Source organism: Poecilia latipinna, unplaced genomic scaffold (assembly GCF_001443285.1).
Source record: "Poecilia latipinna isolate Pla-1442-1.1 unplaced genomic scaffold, P_latipinna-1.0 Scaffold49, whole genome shotgun sequence".
NCBI classification, from domain to species: Eukaryota; Metazoa; Chordata; class Actinopteri; order Cyprinodontiformes; family Poeciliidae; genus Poecilia; species Poecilia latipinna.
In genome coordinates this window covers 615,087-628,536 of record NW_015112665.1, presented here as the reverse complement: position 1 = coordinate 628,536, position 13,450 = coordinate 615,087, and the positions used below count along the sequence as shown (strand labels likewise).

Here is a 13,450-nt window from a genome sequence, read left to right as displayed (position 1 = left end):
AAAACAACTAGTTTAAATGATTATGGCTATACAAAATGTGGCCAAAATTGATATTTCTACTTATTTGTCACGTATTCTTAATTTTCGCAGGGTATTTCAATATTTAAAAAAATCCAAATTAAATATTGTTCTTAGATTTTTAGTGACAAATGCTTAATATTATGGTAAATGTAAAAATTTATTCATAAGAAATTAAAATATAATAGTTTTGACTGTTTCATGGTTTTTATTATTGTCATGAGTATAAAATGTTTATACTTCTTTGTGGGATGAAATATTCACAAAAACTTTCTTTTTTGCATTGTTCTGTCAATAACTGAACACCCATTTCTGACTAAAATAATAATAATTTAACTTTAATCTATTACATTGAGTTCAGAATAAAAGGATCTTATTTTACTAACACAATAATAGCACTTCGATTAAATGGATTTCTGTCAAGCAAATTTTATACAAGCTTTTTTTTAAAAAGTATTTTTTGTCTCTTTTTTTTTCTTCAAAGAAATTAACATCTAATGCCTCATGATGTAGAAACCGCCAACCATAAAATGACTATGTTTTTACTAATGTAGACAGAAATAAAATACACCAGAATTACTTCTTAAAAACACAACACACATCCTTGAAAATCATGAATAAACAACAGGCAATATAATTGTGAAATATGAAAAGGGAACAGCTTAAAGATAATTAAAAACAAGGTGCTAAACACTAACAAGCAGTGGCAGTTCTTGCATGAATGGCGACTGTGCTTATCCCTCCTCCCGCCTCTTCCAAGTCAATCAAAATGCAAGAAAGTTTCAAAATGTTCTGAGTTCTTCATTTGATATGCTCAAAACCATTAGAAAATCTGGAGCTTGTCCTTCCCCCTTCCTATTGCTGCCCTGGGCAACTGCCCACATGGCCAACCTCAAAAACCCCCACTGCTCACAACAAATTGTGAATAAACATGGGTTGTGCTTCTAAACCTTAACACAACGTGTGCTTATGTTATCTGGAGAGGCAATATCAGAGAACATTCCTGTCAAAAAACATTATTCTAGTTGCATTGGTCAGTGCTATCACATTCAAATTAATTTGTTACATTCCTAAATTAGGCTACATGCACACTGCAGCCTGAAGTGACCCAAATCAGTTTTTTTTTTTACCTTAATACGACTTGTATTCGATCTCCTCATGACCATCTGAACGTCAGAGATCCGTATCCGATCTTTTCTCAAACGTGACCTGAATCTGAACGTCATCCACACTCGACAAACGTCACTATTCTACTTCCTAATATGCGCAAGCGGGAAGAAAAACAACAACCATGCAGGTTATGTTGCTAATGTGCTGGCTCCGATCGGACAACAAAATCGTAAGCTATGCTCCACCGTTAGCATCCACGTTTACTTCCGAAAACACTGAGCTCTTCCTCTTCTTTTTTTATGGCAGTTGGCAAAACACTGAGCAGGCTCACTGTGTGACGATAATGCGCTCTCTACTGCGCATGCGGGACACTTTCAAGTAGTTTGCAATTCACATTGGAGATCACACACAAGTCGCATATATGACCTGCAGTGTGAATGTAGCCTTAGTTTCAACATTTATGCAAAACACATTCTGATTTCAGGGGCTATTGCCACCATTCTTGTACTAAAACATTCATTCAAACTTATCTGTACTTCACAGAAGTCAGTCTTTGGATGAGTAGGAAATATCATGCAAAAAAAGAAAAAATGTTGACAAAATGTCAACTGTCCCAGTGTGAGTAGCAGGAGAGCAGTGAGGAGTGTGGGAGTGTTTTAACAGGGTGAAGCGTTTAGGAGTCAGAAAGGTGTGAGGATCTGTTGAGACAGCAAGTGAAACAAACAGGGAGAGGGTTTTGATTTTGGGGGAGATTTTTGTTTTACAGAACATGGAGGAAGTTTGTCAGAAAATTAACCTGGGATTTTAGTGCATCAGTGTGCTGAGCAAGAAGAGGACGGTTAGGTTGATAAGAGTGGTTTTAGCATTACCTGAAAATGCCCCTGTACCACCTACAGCTGCCCTCTCTTTGGGCAAGTTATGCAGGGTGGGTGGCTGGGTGAGGCTAATGTCAAGATCAACCACACCGTGATCCAATGGTGGCATGAAATGGTTCACCTTCTGGGTTTCTGTTGTCTTATGGAAAGTGTGAGGTCTTGTGGTTCTTGGGCTCCAGGTGCGCTGGGGCACATATGTTGGGGTAGAAATGGTAGGGGCAGAAGACATGGACTTGGTATTCATTGAGGGCTTGGACACTGGCATGAAGGGGGGTTTCTGACTAATCTTTACACTATCCAGATGCTCCTGAGGTCCAGTTGTGGTAGTCAACAGACTCCACTTAGATGTTTGAGTACTCACAGGAAAGATTGTAAAGTCCTCAAGGGTTGGTGCAACATCAGTTTCCTCTTCGAAAACAAGGATTGGAATAACTTTAAGTTCATCAGTCACAAAGGTTGGGGTTACTTTGGAGTCTTCTTCAGGGGCACCAGAGAGATTAGTAATTTCCTCTGAATTTTCAAACTTTAGGACATTGACTTCTTTCTCCTGGAGAGGGATTTGGGTAGATTTACTTTCCTCATAAATCAAAGTGGGGTCAACTTGAGCTTCTTCCTTAACACTTGGTGTAAAACTAGCTTCTTCTTCAAGAACCAGAGTTGAGTCAAATTTAGCCTTTTCTTCAAAAGTTATGTTTGGGGTAACTGTGGATTCTTCATCAATGACAACTCCAAAGACTGGAGTTGGGTCAACATCAGCCTCTTCCTCAAGACCCAAAATTGGGGAACTTGAAGTTTCTCCTGTAATTTCTGGGTCAACTTTAGATTCTTCTTCAGCGGCAGGGGTTGATGCAGTTTTAGAGTCTTCTTCAAAAGCAGCTGTTGTGTCGACTTTATTTTCTCCAACAACCAATGTTGGGATAACTTTAGCTTCTTCTACTGGGACAACAGTTGGGTCAACATTGGCTTCTTCTTCAACAACCAGAGCTGGCACAACTTTATTTTCTTCAACAACCAATGTTGGGATAACTTTAGCTTCTTCTACTGGGACAACAGTTGGGTCAACATTGGCTTCTTCTTCAACAACCAGAGCTGGCACAACTTTATTTTCTTCAACAACCGATGTTGGGCTAACTTCAGATTCTTCTATTGGGACAAAAGTTGGCTCAACATGAGCTTCTTCTTTAGGAACAAAAGTCAGGTGAACTTTAGATTCTTCTGCAACTGTTGGTTCAACATTAGTGTCCTCTTCAGCAACCAGAACTGGAGCTACTTTCATTTCTTCAAGGACCATAGTTGGGCTAACTTTAGTCTCTTCATCTAGGACAACAGTTGGGTCAACACGAGCTTTTTCTTCAGAAACCAGAGTTGTTGTAACATTAGCTTCTTCTGCAACATTTGGATCAGCTTTAGTTACTCCTTCAAAAACTGGGGTTGATGCAATTATAGTGTCTTCTTCAAGAGCAGCTGTTGGGGTTATTTTAACATCTTCTCCAAGAGCAGTTGTTGGGGTTCCTTTAGGTTCTTCTTCAGCAACTAGAATTGGGACAACTTTAATGTCTTCAAGACCAAATGTTGGGCTAACTTTAGCTTCTTCTACTAGGATAACAGTTGGTGTAACTTTGGTTTCTACTTCAAGAACAAATGTTGGGGCAATTTTTTCAGTGCTTTGGCTAGCATTAGCTTCTTCTTTAGGCACAGCAGTTGAGGAAAATTTAGCTTCTTCTTCAATTGAAGTCGACTTGTTCTCTTCCTTGCCAGGGGTTGGGAAAACTATAAAAGTTTTCTCAAAAGGCGATGCAACTTTAATACCTTCCTGAAAGATGGAAGTAACTGTTCCAAGTTCAGATCCACTTGCTTCTTCATAAGAGCTGCCTAATGTCTGATACTGTTCCGCTGCAAATTCAGATGGTGAATGAGAGACATTGAAGTCCTCTGGAGATTCAGTCATAGGTAAACTTACTCCAGAAACTACCTGTTCAGGAGCCTGAGTTGCATCATCCTCTTCTGTGTCTGAGCTTGTACTTCCTTCCTGTCTAGAAATAGTGAGTTCCCACAAGTCTGATGTCGTGGTGTGGATTTCAAAATCCAATTTGTCCACATGGCGTGACACAGAAGAGAGGGTTGGATCGGGAGCTTCCCTCTGAGGTGTGGTGCTAGCCACCGCAGAACCCACCGGTTTAGCGGTGAATCCAGCTGCAGAGGATTGAGACGAGGATGTGAAGGTGGCTGCTTCCGTTTCAAATTCTCTCTCTGAAAGAAAGGATAACATATTTTGGATTACAGGTGTGACAAAATGCTTAACTGATAAGAATTTCCTGAAATAACATTATCTGATATAAATATCAGATGTGTAAAGCAAAAACAGTGGAAATCTGGATAAAAGTCTTCAATAAAATTGTTTTTGTAAAAGTTTAAATTGATTTACACATTGTCATAATTTCAACTTTGCACCTAGTTTTCTAGCTCTCATTTAACCTTAAACAAATGCACCTACATTTCAAGCACATTTTGCCCAAGCAGTTTAGTCTTGCAAAATACATTTTTTAAACACAAACCACTAAAAATAATTTCAGCTCAAGTCATGTAAAAATATCAGAAATAAATCAGAAAAGCTTCTCATAACTTAACACCTGGCACAAAAATCCAAAGTAAAATACAATTTGTGTGCATATATTTTTACATTAAGCATCTTGATCTTTGTTGGCTATTGTTCAGAAAATTATTTAAAGTGGCTAAACATGAAATATAAACCAATAATTACACCATTTCCTGTAAATAAATAAACAAGAAGTGAATAAATAAATAAACAAATCAATTGAAAAAAATTCAATTCTGAATATAAATTTTTGTTTTAGATACTGGAGGAAACTTGTTTGAAAAAATCTGTATGACGTAAAGAAGAAAATGACAAGTACCTGTCTATCAAAAAACAAGAAATTTTAAATTTCCACAAACAACAATGCAAAAACCCAAAAAGTATTTTTGGTCTAGTTTCTAATGCACATAAATTAGTACACCTGAAATAAGACAAAACTAACTTACAAATAACTCTTCAGCGAGATATAGGAGATTGTTTTAAGTAAATAATTGATAATATTGATGAAAAAGTACTTGAGTCACTAGCATTTTATTCAACTTGTAAAATGGGAAAAATGTCTTGTTATAAGTGAAATAATCTGTCATGTTAAAACTGGTACTTTTTCATCAATATTAAAGCATTATTGACTTATCTTGCCGAGAAATTACTTGTAAATTAGTTTTGTCTTATTTCACATTTTCACATATTTCACAAAAATCATTGGTAAGATTTTATGTTTTTGCAGTGATATCTGTAGTGTTTTTAATTTAGATAGAAAATACCAACCTCTTGAAAAGTCTGCCTTAATCCAAATATCTAATGTGGTTTATGAAATACATTGAACATTAACATTTTAGAGGTAATATGTTCTGATTCTAAACATTATCATCATTTAATTATACAATGACACATTTTCAGGTGACCGGCCTATGTAATGCACTTATTTTATGAAAGTAGTTTCCCTACCTTGGGAAATATCTCCGGATCCATCACTGGGAGTCCATACTGAGTAGGCCTCACTGGTTAGTTTAGTAGTTGGAGTTTCTTGTGTGGCTGGAGATCCTTTATCTTGGGACGCCTGAGTCGTGTCCATCTGTACAGGATCCTCTGTAGTTGCATCTTCCAACTTTACCTGAAGCAATGGACCAGCCGCCAAAGTTGTCCCCTCCCAAAACGCTTCCTCTACATCTACGTCTGTACGGTTGTTCTTGGTTTCGCTGTAATTGGTGTGAGATTTGTCCAAACTGGTCTCGTGAATTTCTTGGTACTGGATTGTCTGTTCAGTTGATTGTAGAGACTCAGTAGAGTTTGTGTCTGATGCTGTCTGGTTCTCCGTCTGCGGTTTGTATGTGCTTCTCTCAAACTCCGATGTGTGAAAGGTGAAGCTCAGGTTCCGGTGTAAGTCTGTCCCGTTGTAATCACCAGGAGGAATCATTGTGCTTTGTGTTGAATCAAAGGTGTTCGTTGTGCTGATTGTGCTGACAGCTGCCTCTGTAAGATGCTGGGAGTCGTAACGTTTTTCTGTGCTTTCATTTAGTGTTTTAACGAAGCCCGAAGCGTAAGCTGCAGTGGGGAAAGATTCTGCTCTATCTGAGGTGACCGTTTGGTTTCTATCGAGTGGATCTTCTGTAGTTAAAGACTCGGGCAACAGAGGTAAAGACTCCAGTTCGCTTTGTGCTTCTCGTTCCACTTGCTTCTCCAGTTGATTAAGATGAATTTCTTGTTCTCGTTCCATTAGAATAACAACATTTTCTTGTAAGTTTTCAGCTTCTGTGATCAGATGATCCACTGGAGACTCAGTAAAAGTTTCTCCATGTCCTGCTGAGGACAGATAAGAAATTAAAAGTTTGCTTTCAGTGTAAAAACAACAACAAACAAGAATATTACAGTGTAACCAACTCCCCAAAAAATCTTAACTTACTAAATGGGTTGTTTAGGGTTATATCTTTATGTTTCTGTGCAAATTTGCTTATTTGAAAATTTATCTGTCTCAGATTAATCTCAAAATCTCAGTGTTTTGGAAAATATTTACTCTTTCTTTTTTGTTTCTATCTACAATGGTCGTAATACACCATCACTTTTCAGGTATTGCAATTTAATTTTTTTAAATCTGGACCAAAACTTTTCCTTGCAGTCAAGCAAAACAGTTATGGTGTCAGTCGTCACTTCATGATGTCCTGCTGGAGGAAATTACTGCATATATCTTTCATTTAAGGTTGCATTGCTGATATGTACTATATAAATAATTTTGTAACATTGTTTTTATGCTAGATGCATTATTTGACTGTAAAATGAGTTGTTTTGTTATAAAAATTACACATGATTTGCAGAGTTGTCCAAGATGGCGTCAGTTTCACTCTTTTGTATGTCAATAAACCTGCTGACAACAATCTTCGGTTTCCACAGTGGTGATAGTAACAGCTCAAGGGAGGTTAGTCACACTGTACAGAACCACTTTATAGTATTTAAAGACACCCACCTTTGAAACAATAGACATCATGCAGGGCAGACGGCTCTGGGAAACCGGTCTGGTTGCTGAAGCGGTAGAGAGTTTTGACGCCTGCTTGTGGGCCACCACAGCGCTCTCTTGGGATTACGATGGGGTAGCGCACGCTGCCGTCAGACAGCCAACCTGGACTGCAGCGGTCCAACCCTTCGCTCCACGCTGAGTACAGCTGTGCGGTTGTAGCCAGTTGTGCTCCCGCAGCTCCGCAATATGACTGGGCTTCGTCAAATGACAACTGCTGAGGGACGGGGTCATAGAAGACCTTTCCTAAAAACACAAAACATTGGTTTTGATTACTTGTACGGAACAGGTCGAGGTTATAGATTTTATTTCATGTCATTTTTAAGAATAGTGTGCTTAAACAAATAAGACTGGTGGAGGAGAGAAGAAGAAGGTTCTGATCTATAAAAACTATCAAGAACAATATATGCAAGTCAACTACTTAAAATCAGGACTAAAATCGAGCAAAATCTTGTTAGAAAAATCAAGAGATTCATCACCTCTGAGTTGATCATAGATTCAGTTTTCGTGCCTTTTGTTGTTTTTTTGCAAATGTTCAGTCCATTGCACATGGTAATTTTCAGATTATGTTCTTACATTAGTTAAACTTAGCTTTAAAATGTGAATTATTCAGACTTAAACAGTCTCCTAAACCACTATTGTGTTCAAGGTGGCTCAAGTTTTCTGAGCCACCAGGCTCAGAAAACTTGCTGAGCCTGGTGGTTGGGTGGCAGAGCAGTCATTCATCCAGCGGCCTGTCGTGTTTTTCATTTAAAATTTTTTAAAGTTGACATGAAATTAGAAAATATCACTTGATAATCATGCATTATTGAAAGATTAATACCTGAAAACCAACTATGAAAACATTTTAAACAGACTTAAATAAATAAGCAATGCTTAGCCTGGTGGGGGCAAAAGTAAAGCCTGGTGGCCCGCCAGGCTTATGATACACTGGGGGAAACCCTGGTGTAGTTACATAGCCTACATTTTCACAAAAATTGAGTATTAAATGGGATGTGTCTCAAGAAAACATTGTGTTCATATTTCCTTAATTAAATCTATGAAAAATACCAAAGAGCAGACATTTCTGAAGTAAAAAAAATAGTAGTGTCATGATCCCACAAATTCTGAGTTCGGTTTTATCTTAGTTCTGTGTTCTGAGTCTCGTATTTTAAGGTAATCTTCTGTTTTTGACCTATACCTCTGTCTTTCTTGTGGGTCAATGATCTGTTTTTCTTAGCTCATTAGACTTATCCTATAACTCTCTTAGCTCCTAATCACTCTGATCCTGATTCCACTAATCACCTCCCCAAACATTTATAAGCCTGTCCGTTTTGCTTACTCCTTGTCAGATCCACCTGCTTCCAAGCCTCTTTTCTGTTGTTTCTCTCATGTTTCTTGATAATTTATGCTCTCTTGTGGTTTTCCTGGTGTCATTCTAAAGTTATCTTATGAAATATCCTTTATTTTGAGACTTTTAGTCTTCTGTCTGCTTTTTGGTCTGACTCCATCTCATGGTGTTATGAACCAGAAGATCCAGGAACACCAGTGAAATTGTCCACAGTCTCTAAACTTCTAAAGTTAGGTGTAAATTTTAAAAAGACCTTCTGAAAGTGTGAGGAAATTCATGTCAACCGTACATCAAAAGATTGCAACAGACAGTGAGAAAAAAGGTTTGTGTATTTTTTAGAAAGTTTATGTAAACATCTGATTTGAACTGTTTCTGTGTACACCACATCTAGTTTTACAATATTATAATTCATACCATGAATTTGCTCTATGTAGCAATAGACGTCAAAGAGATCATCTGGATCCATCGTCCCATAGTTCCTCACTCCTGGCTGTCCGTCCATGTCTCCATAGCAACCTTCACGGGGCACTTGGATTGGATACCTGCGTAGGTGAAGGAAAATGCTTTCTAAAATTAAACTGACCTCTGAGCAACTGAGAAATTAATGCAGGTTTGACAAAATAAACAACAAATCCTACATTCATAAATATATCAAGGGATTGCAGAAGTAATTTGTGGATTTTGTGTAATTTCAGCATGAAATATAATAAAAGTTCAAAGATATTATGCTTCCTTAAACAGGCTAGGGCTGCAAAACATGTTCATTATATATTTTTTTTTACACAAAGTAATTCTCCAATGAGATTTTAGTCTGTATTTTCTTCCAGAATGAGCTGCTGTAGGGTGTCTTATCACTTTAAATCCAGATAATCTGCTGCTGGCCACGCCCTCCAACTCAACGTTTACACTCGTACGTGAAAAAGGCTGCAAAAAAGACGCAATTATGCAACCGTGCATCTTTGAAAAGCAGAAGCAGAGCCTCCTGCACAACCAAAATGAATACAGCAAGTGGTTTCTGGATGGTAAGTCAACAACAAGACACTTTTCCAGCAGCCATTTTACAGCACGTACAGCTGTAAAACCAGCTGACCAAACGTGCTGGGGTTGCTAGGTAGCGGTGCCCATTTAATGTGACTTAACAATCGGGAGGGTTTTGAAGCATTTTCCAGACACCAAAAAGCATGAACTGATTGCCAAAAGATGCCTGGGTTGTTTTTAGAAGCAGTAGAAACCCAAATAGAAGGACAAAGATGTGCATTTTTTAAAGAGTGAAAAACTACCTGACAGATTGGTCCGCCAGCCAACCTGCGTCGCATTGCTCATATCCATCAAAATAAGCTGCAAGCAGCTGGTCGGGTGTGGCGACCTGAGCACCGATGCCTTCACAAGCCCTCTGGGCCTGCTGGAAGGAGAACGAGTACCGACCCAAAGCATCTCGATAGTGGAACACCACACCTAAAAACATCACAACATATTTACACATTCAGAAATACACTGGACAGTCAGGTTGTGCAATTATTAACATGATAAAATCAAATGTTTTACAGCTCTGACACATACAGAGCTGGGAAGAATACACAGAAATTGTACTCAAGTAACAATGGCATTACGTATTTTTATTCAAGTAAAAGCAAAAAGTAGCTATCCAATTTTTTTTTACTCTTAGATTTTTTTGTACTCTTAGATACTCTTAGAGGATCTAAGAGAGTACTCTTAAAGTATTTGGTAAAAAGTCTACTCAAGTACTGAGTAAGTGATCAAATTATTAATTATTTTATATTTCAAAATGATTAAAGGGACCAAAGGTAAAGTTAAGTGGAAATTTTTGTATTTTGAGTACGAAAATAACAACAATTCATATAAGTAACAAAAAAATAACAAAATCAGGCAAATATATATATTTTTTTCAGTTTCTCTCGATAAAAAACTTATGAAACTTTAAGAAAAACTTTAATTTTTGGTTAAAACATGTTTGTTTTTCATTCAGTGTGTAGAGAATCCAGAAATTTTACTCAAATAAGAGTAGTGATACTTCATAATAAAATTACTGAAGTAAAAATAAAAAGTACAGCGTAGTAAAAATACTCCTAAAAGTACATTTTCTCTCAATTAAATGTAATTGAGTAAATGGAACTATTTACTACCCAACTCTGGATACAGAATGATCAAATATCTTTAAAAATTTCCACAAAGTTTCCCCCAGAACTTTGCTACGCCTGGTATTTGGGCACTCTGCAGCCATTCATCCAGCAGCCCGTCATGTTTTTGAGTTAAAAAATACTCAATAATCATGTGTTATTGAAAGATTGGAAGTTTAACACCTGAACACCAACTATAAAGTCTTAAAAAATGCAAACATTTTGAAAAGACTTAAATAAATAAGCAATGCTTAGCCTGGTGGGGGCCCGAGTAAAGCCTGGTGACCCGCCAGGCTTATAATACACTGGAGGAAAGTGTTGCACAGAAAAAAATATGGAATAAGCCTCAACATGCTGATGCTACCTTTGACTTTGACTTGTACGACTTTGCTGGCGTCTTCCAGTCCCTGCTGCACCTCGCAGCGATAGTGACCGGAGTCGCTGTGGCGCAGGTCGCCTAACCACAGAGACACATCTTCAGGGGAGGACGTGTAGTTCAGCAGCGCCACACGGTCGCGGTACGCTTCGTTGATCTTCACCCTTGAACTCCGCGCTACCAAGATCTGTGTCTCAATCCCACCGGACACAACTGTCCACTTCACCCGGGGGATGACAGACGGGGACGACGAAGAGGAGGAGGACAGAGACACAAAGCAAGGGATGGAGATGGAGCTGCCCAGAGGGACATGAATTGGACCTGAGTGGGGGATGTCCAGCTTCAGCTGCCGCACGTCATCTGATGGAAGCAAGAGAAAAAAGGACAAAACAACTCTGAAAACTTCCCAAAAAAAAATTTATTGACTTTTATGCCAAAAATAATATGGAGGGGAAAATAATACAAGAAAAGGGACAAATTAGTTACACTACAAGCACCACGGGACTGTTGTTTTATTCAGTTTGTCTACGCTAATGTGTGTCTATCCCTAACAAAAAACATAATAAAGTCAACAAAATCCAAGAGAGTAAAGTCATAAAAGTATCATAATAAAGTCATAATATTTTGAGGATAAAGTTATAGTGATATGAGAATAAAGTTGTAGTGTTATGAAAATAAAGACAATATTTCTAGAATAAAATCTTAATAATATGAGAATAAAGTCATAATAGTTAGACAATAAACTCATAGTAATATGAGAATAAAATTGTAATAGTAAATCCTGCTTTCCTCTTATACCTCTTAATATTCACTGCAACCAACTGCATAATGAAGCAGCTAATGTCACATAATGTGAAAGTTCACATGGTTTTTAATTATTTTGTAAGGTGGGAAATGTGGACTCACCATGAGCTGATGGCGTTTGGATGGGGAAGGCCAGGGTGAGATGGGAAACTGCACAGATGACTGGAAGGATCTGGACATATCTGTAAAGATAAAACAATAATCACTCCAAATTACCACAATAAAAGAGCTGAAACAATTAATCATCGACATTGTGATTAACTGTCCATTAATTTAGAATACAGACTCAAAGATATGACATTTCCTGAAAGAATAACAACTTTAGAACAATAAATAGAAACATTTCACATGTAAGATGAAAAATATTCTTCTAAATCTACTGGAAAATAACAAAGAAAATAGATTTTTGATGCTGGAAAGCATGCATATTGTTGGTTCAGCTAATTATGCTCCATTGATCTCAAATTGATCTATTCATAAATACCTGCACATGCATGTAAAATACTATCCATTTTGTGGTTTTACGTTATATCCTGCTGTTCATTTAACTATTATTATTATTAATTGACTTCATTCCTTGACAAGATCAACTGGAGATCTACCTGATATAATTGCTTTTTCAGATTTATTCTGCTTTTGATTTATTTTGTTAACGTTTAATTTTTTAATCTTAAATTGATGTTTAAAAATTATTTATAGACTATAGTAGAGTATATATAGACAGAGAATATAGATTAAAGTAGTGCTTTAGTTGTTAAAACAAAAACGATATATAAACCTGTGTGCTTATATCTACTAAAATCTGTGAATGTTTTTTGCTGGTTTTATGCAACATTTTCCACCTGAATATCACATGAATCCAAGTAAACCTGGTTAGTTTTAACCAGCTGGTTTCAAGAAAAGAGTCCATGTGATTTGAACAAACTGTGGGGGCTTTTGTAAATTACAGGAGCCACGAAAGCAACTAAATGCCCAACCATACGGCAGATTTTTCTGATTTTCAAAGGAAAATCGGTGCCGCAGGCCTCTGACCTCAAGCTATTTATCACCTCCGTGAGCTAATGACACAGCGTTTCAGCCGGGAGGCATCTGTCCAGCCCTCCATCACCAGGCCGGGTCTGTTATTAACCCAGCAACCATGACGGGATGTCTGCAGTGACCTCATACAACCTCTGGAACAACTGGAAATGTTCCTGAATTGTGGAAAGACAGTGCTTCTGCACTATTTCTTTACCTAATCTATCTTTAGACTAGATTAGGTCTTTCATATTCAACCAAAAGTCACATGTATAAAGAAGATGATTATGGGTCACCTGTTATGTCAAACTTTGTTTTATTTCAATCAATCAAATCAATCAATCAATTTTATCTATAAGGCACCCTTCATGTTGGAGGCAGCTCGCTGGAAACACATAATAAAAGGTGCTTTTGAACTGGGTGTGAACCATGCAGGGTCACAGTGTGCAGGTGCAAATACCAGAGCTGTGAAGTAAACTGAAACTGGTGGGATACTCCCTTTTGCTCCAATCATTTTAAGAGGGCTGGTATTTCTTGATAAAATAATAATCAAAATGCATTTTGATTCATTCTTGATTGGCTCAGTGTTTCACCTTAGGTAAGACTTATTTATTTCCTTAACAAACCGGACCAAAAAAAAAAAAAAAAAAAAAAAGATTCTGCTTTTAAAAGAAGAG

At 37.4% G+C, this 13,450-nt stretch overlaps 1 protein-coding gene across 4 annotated transcripts in view; it reads right to left on the bottom strand.

Moving 5' to 3' along the window:
* LOC106958757 (versican core protein-like) overlaps nt 1–13,450 on the bottom strand; it is a 32,563-nt gene that overhangs the window by 4,733 nt on the left and 14,380 nt on the right. The window contains exons 2-9 of one of the 4 annotated variants that reach the window (XM_015050844.1): nt 11,859–11,938; nt 10,941–11,312; nt 9,719–9,893; nt 8,853–8,980; nt 7,061–7,354; nt 5,548–6,402; nt 3,020–4,253; nt 1,998–2,914 (exon numbers count right to left, since the gene is read on the bottom strand). In XM_015050844.1, coding sequence (XP_014906330.1) covers nt 1,998–2,914; nt 3,020–4,253; nt 5,548–6,402; nt 7,061–7,354; nt 8,853–8,980; nt 9,719–9,893; nt 10,941–11,312; nt 11,859–11,938 — 4,055 coding nt within the window. Of the gene's footprint in view, nt 1–1,997; nt 4,254–5,547; nt 6,403–7,060; nt 7,355–8,852; nt 8,981–9,718; nt 9,894–10,940; nt 11,313–11,858; nt 11,939–13,450 lie in introns of all 4 variants that reach the window. The other 3 variants (XM_015050838.1, XM_015050826.1, XM_015050836.1) reach the window with 3 other exon arrangements.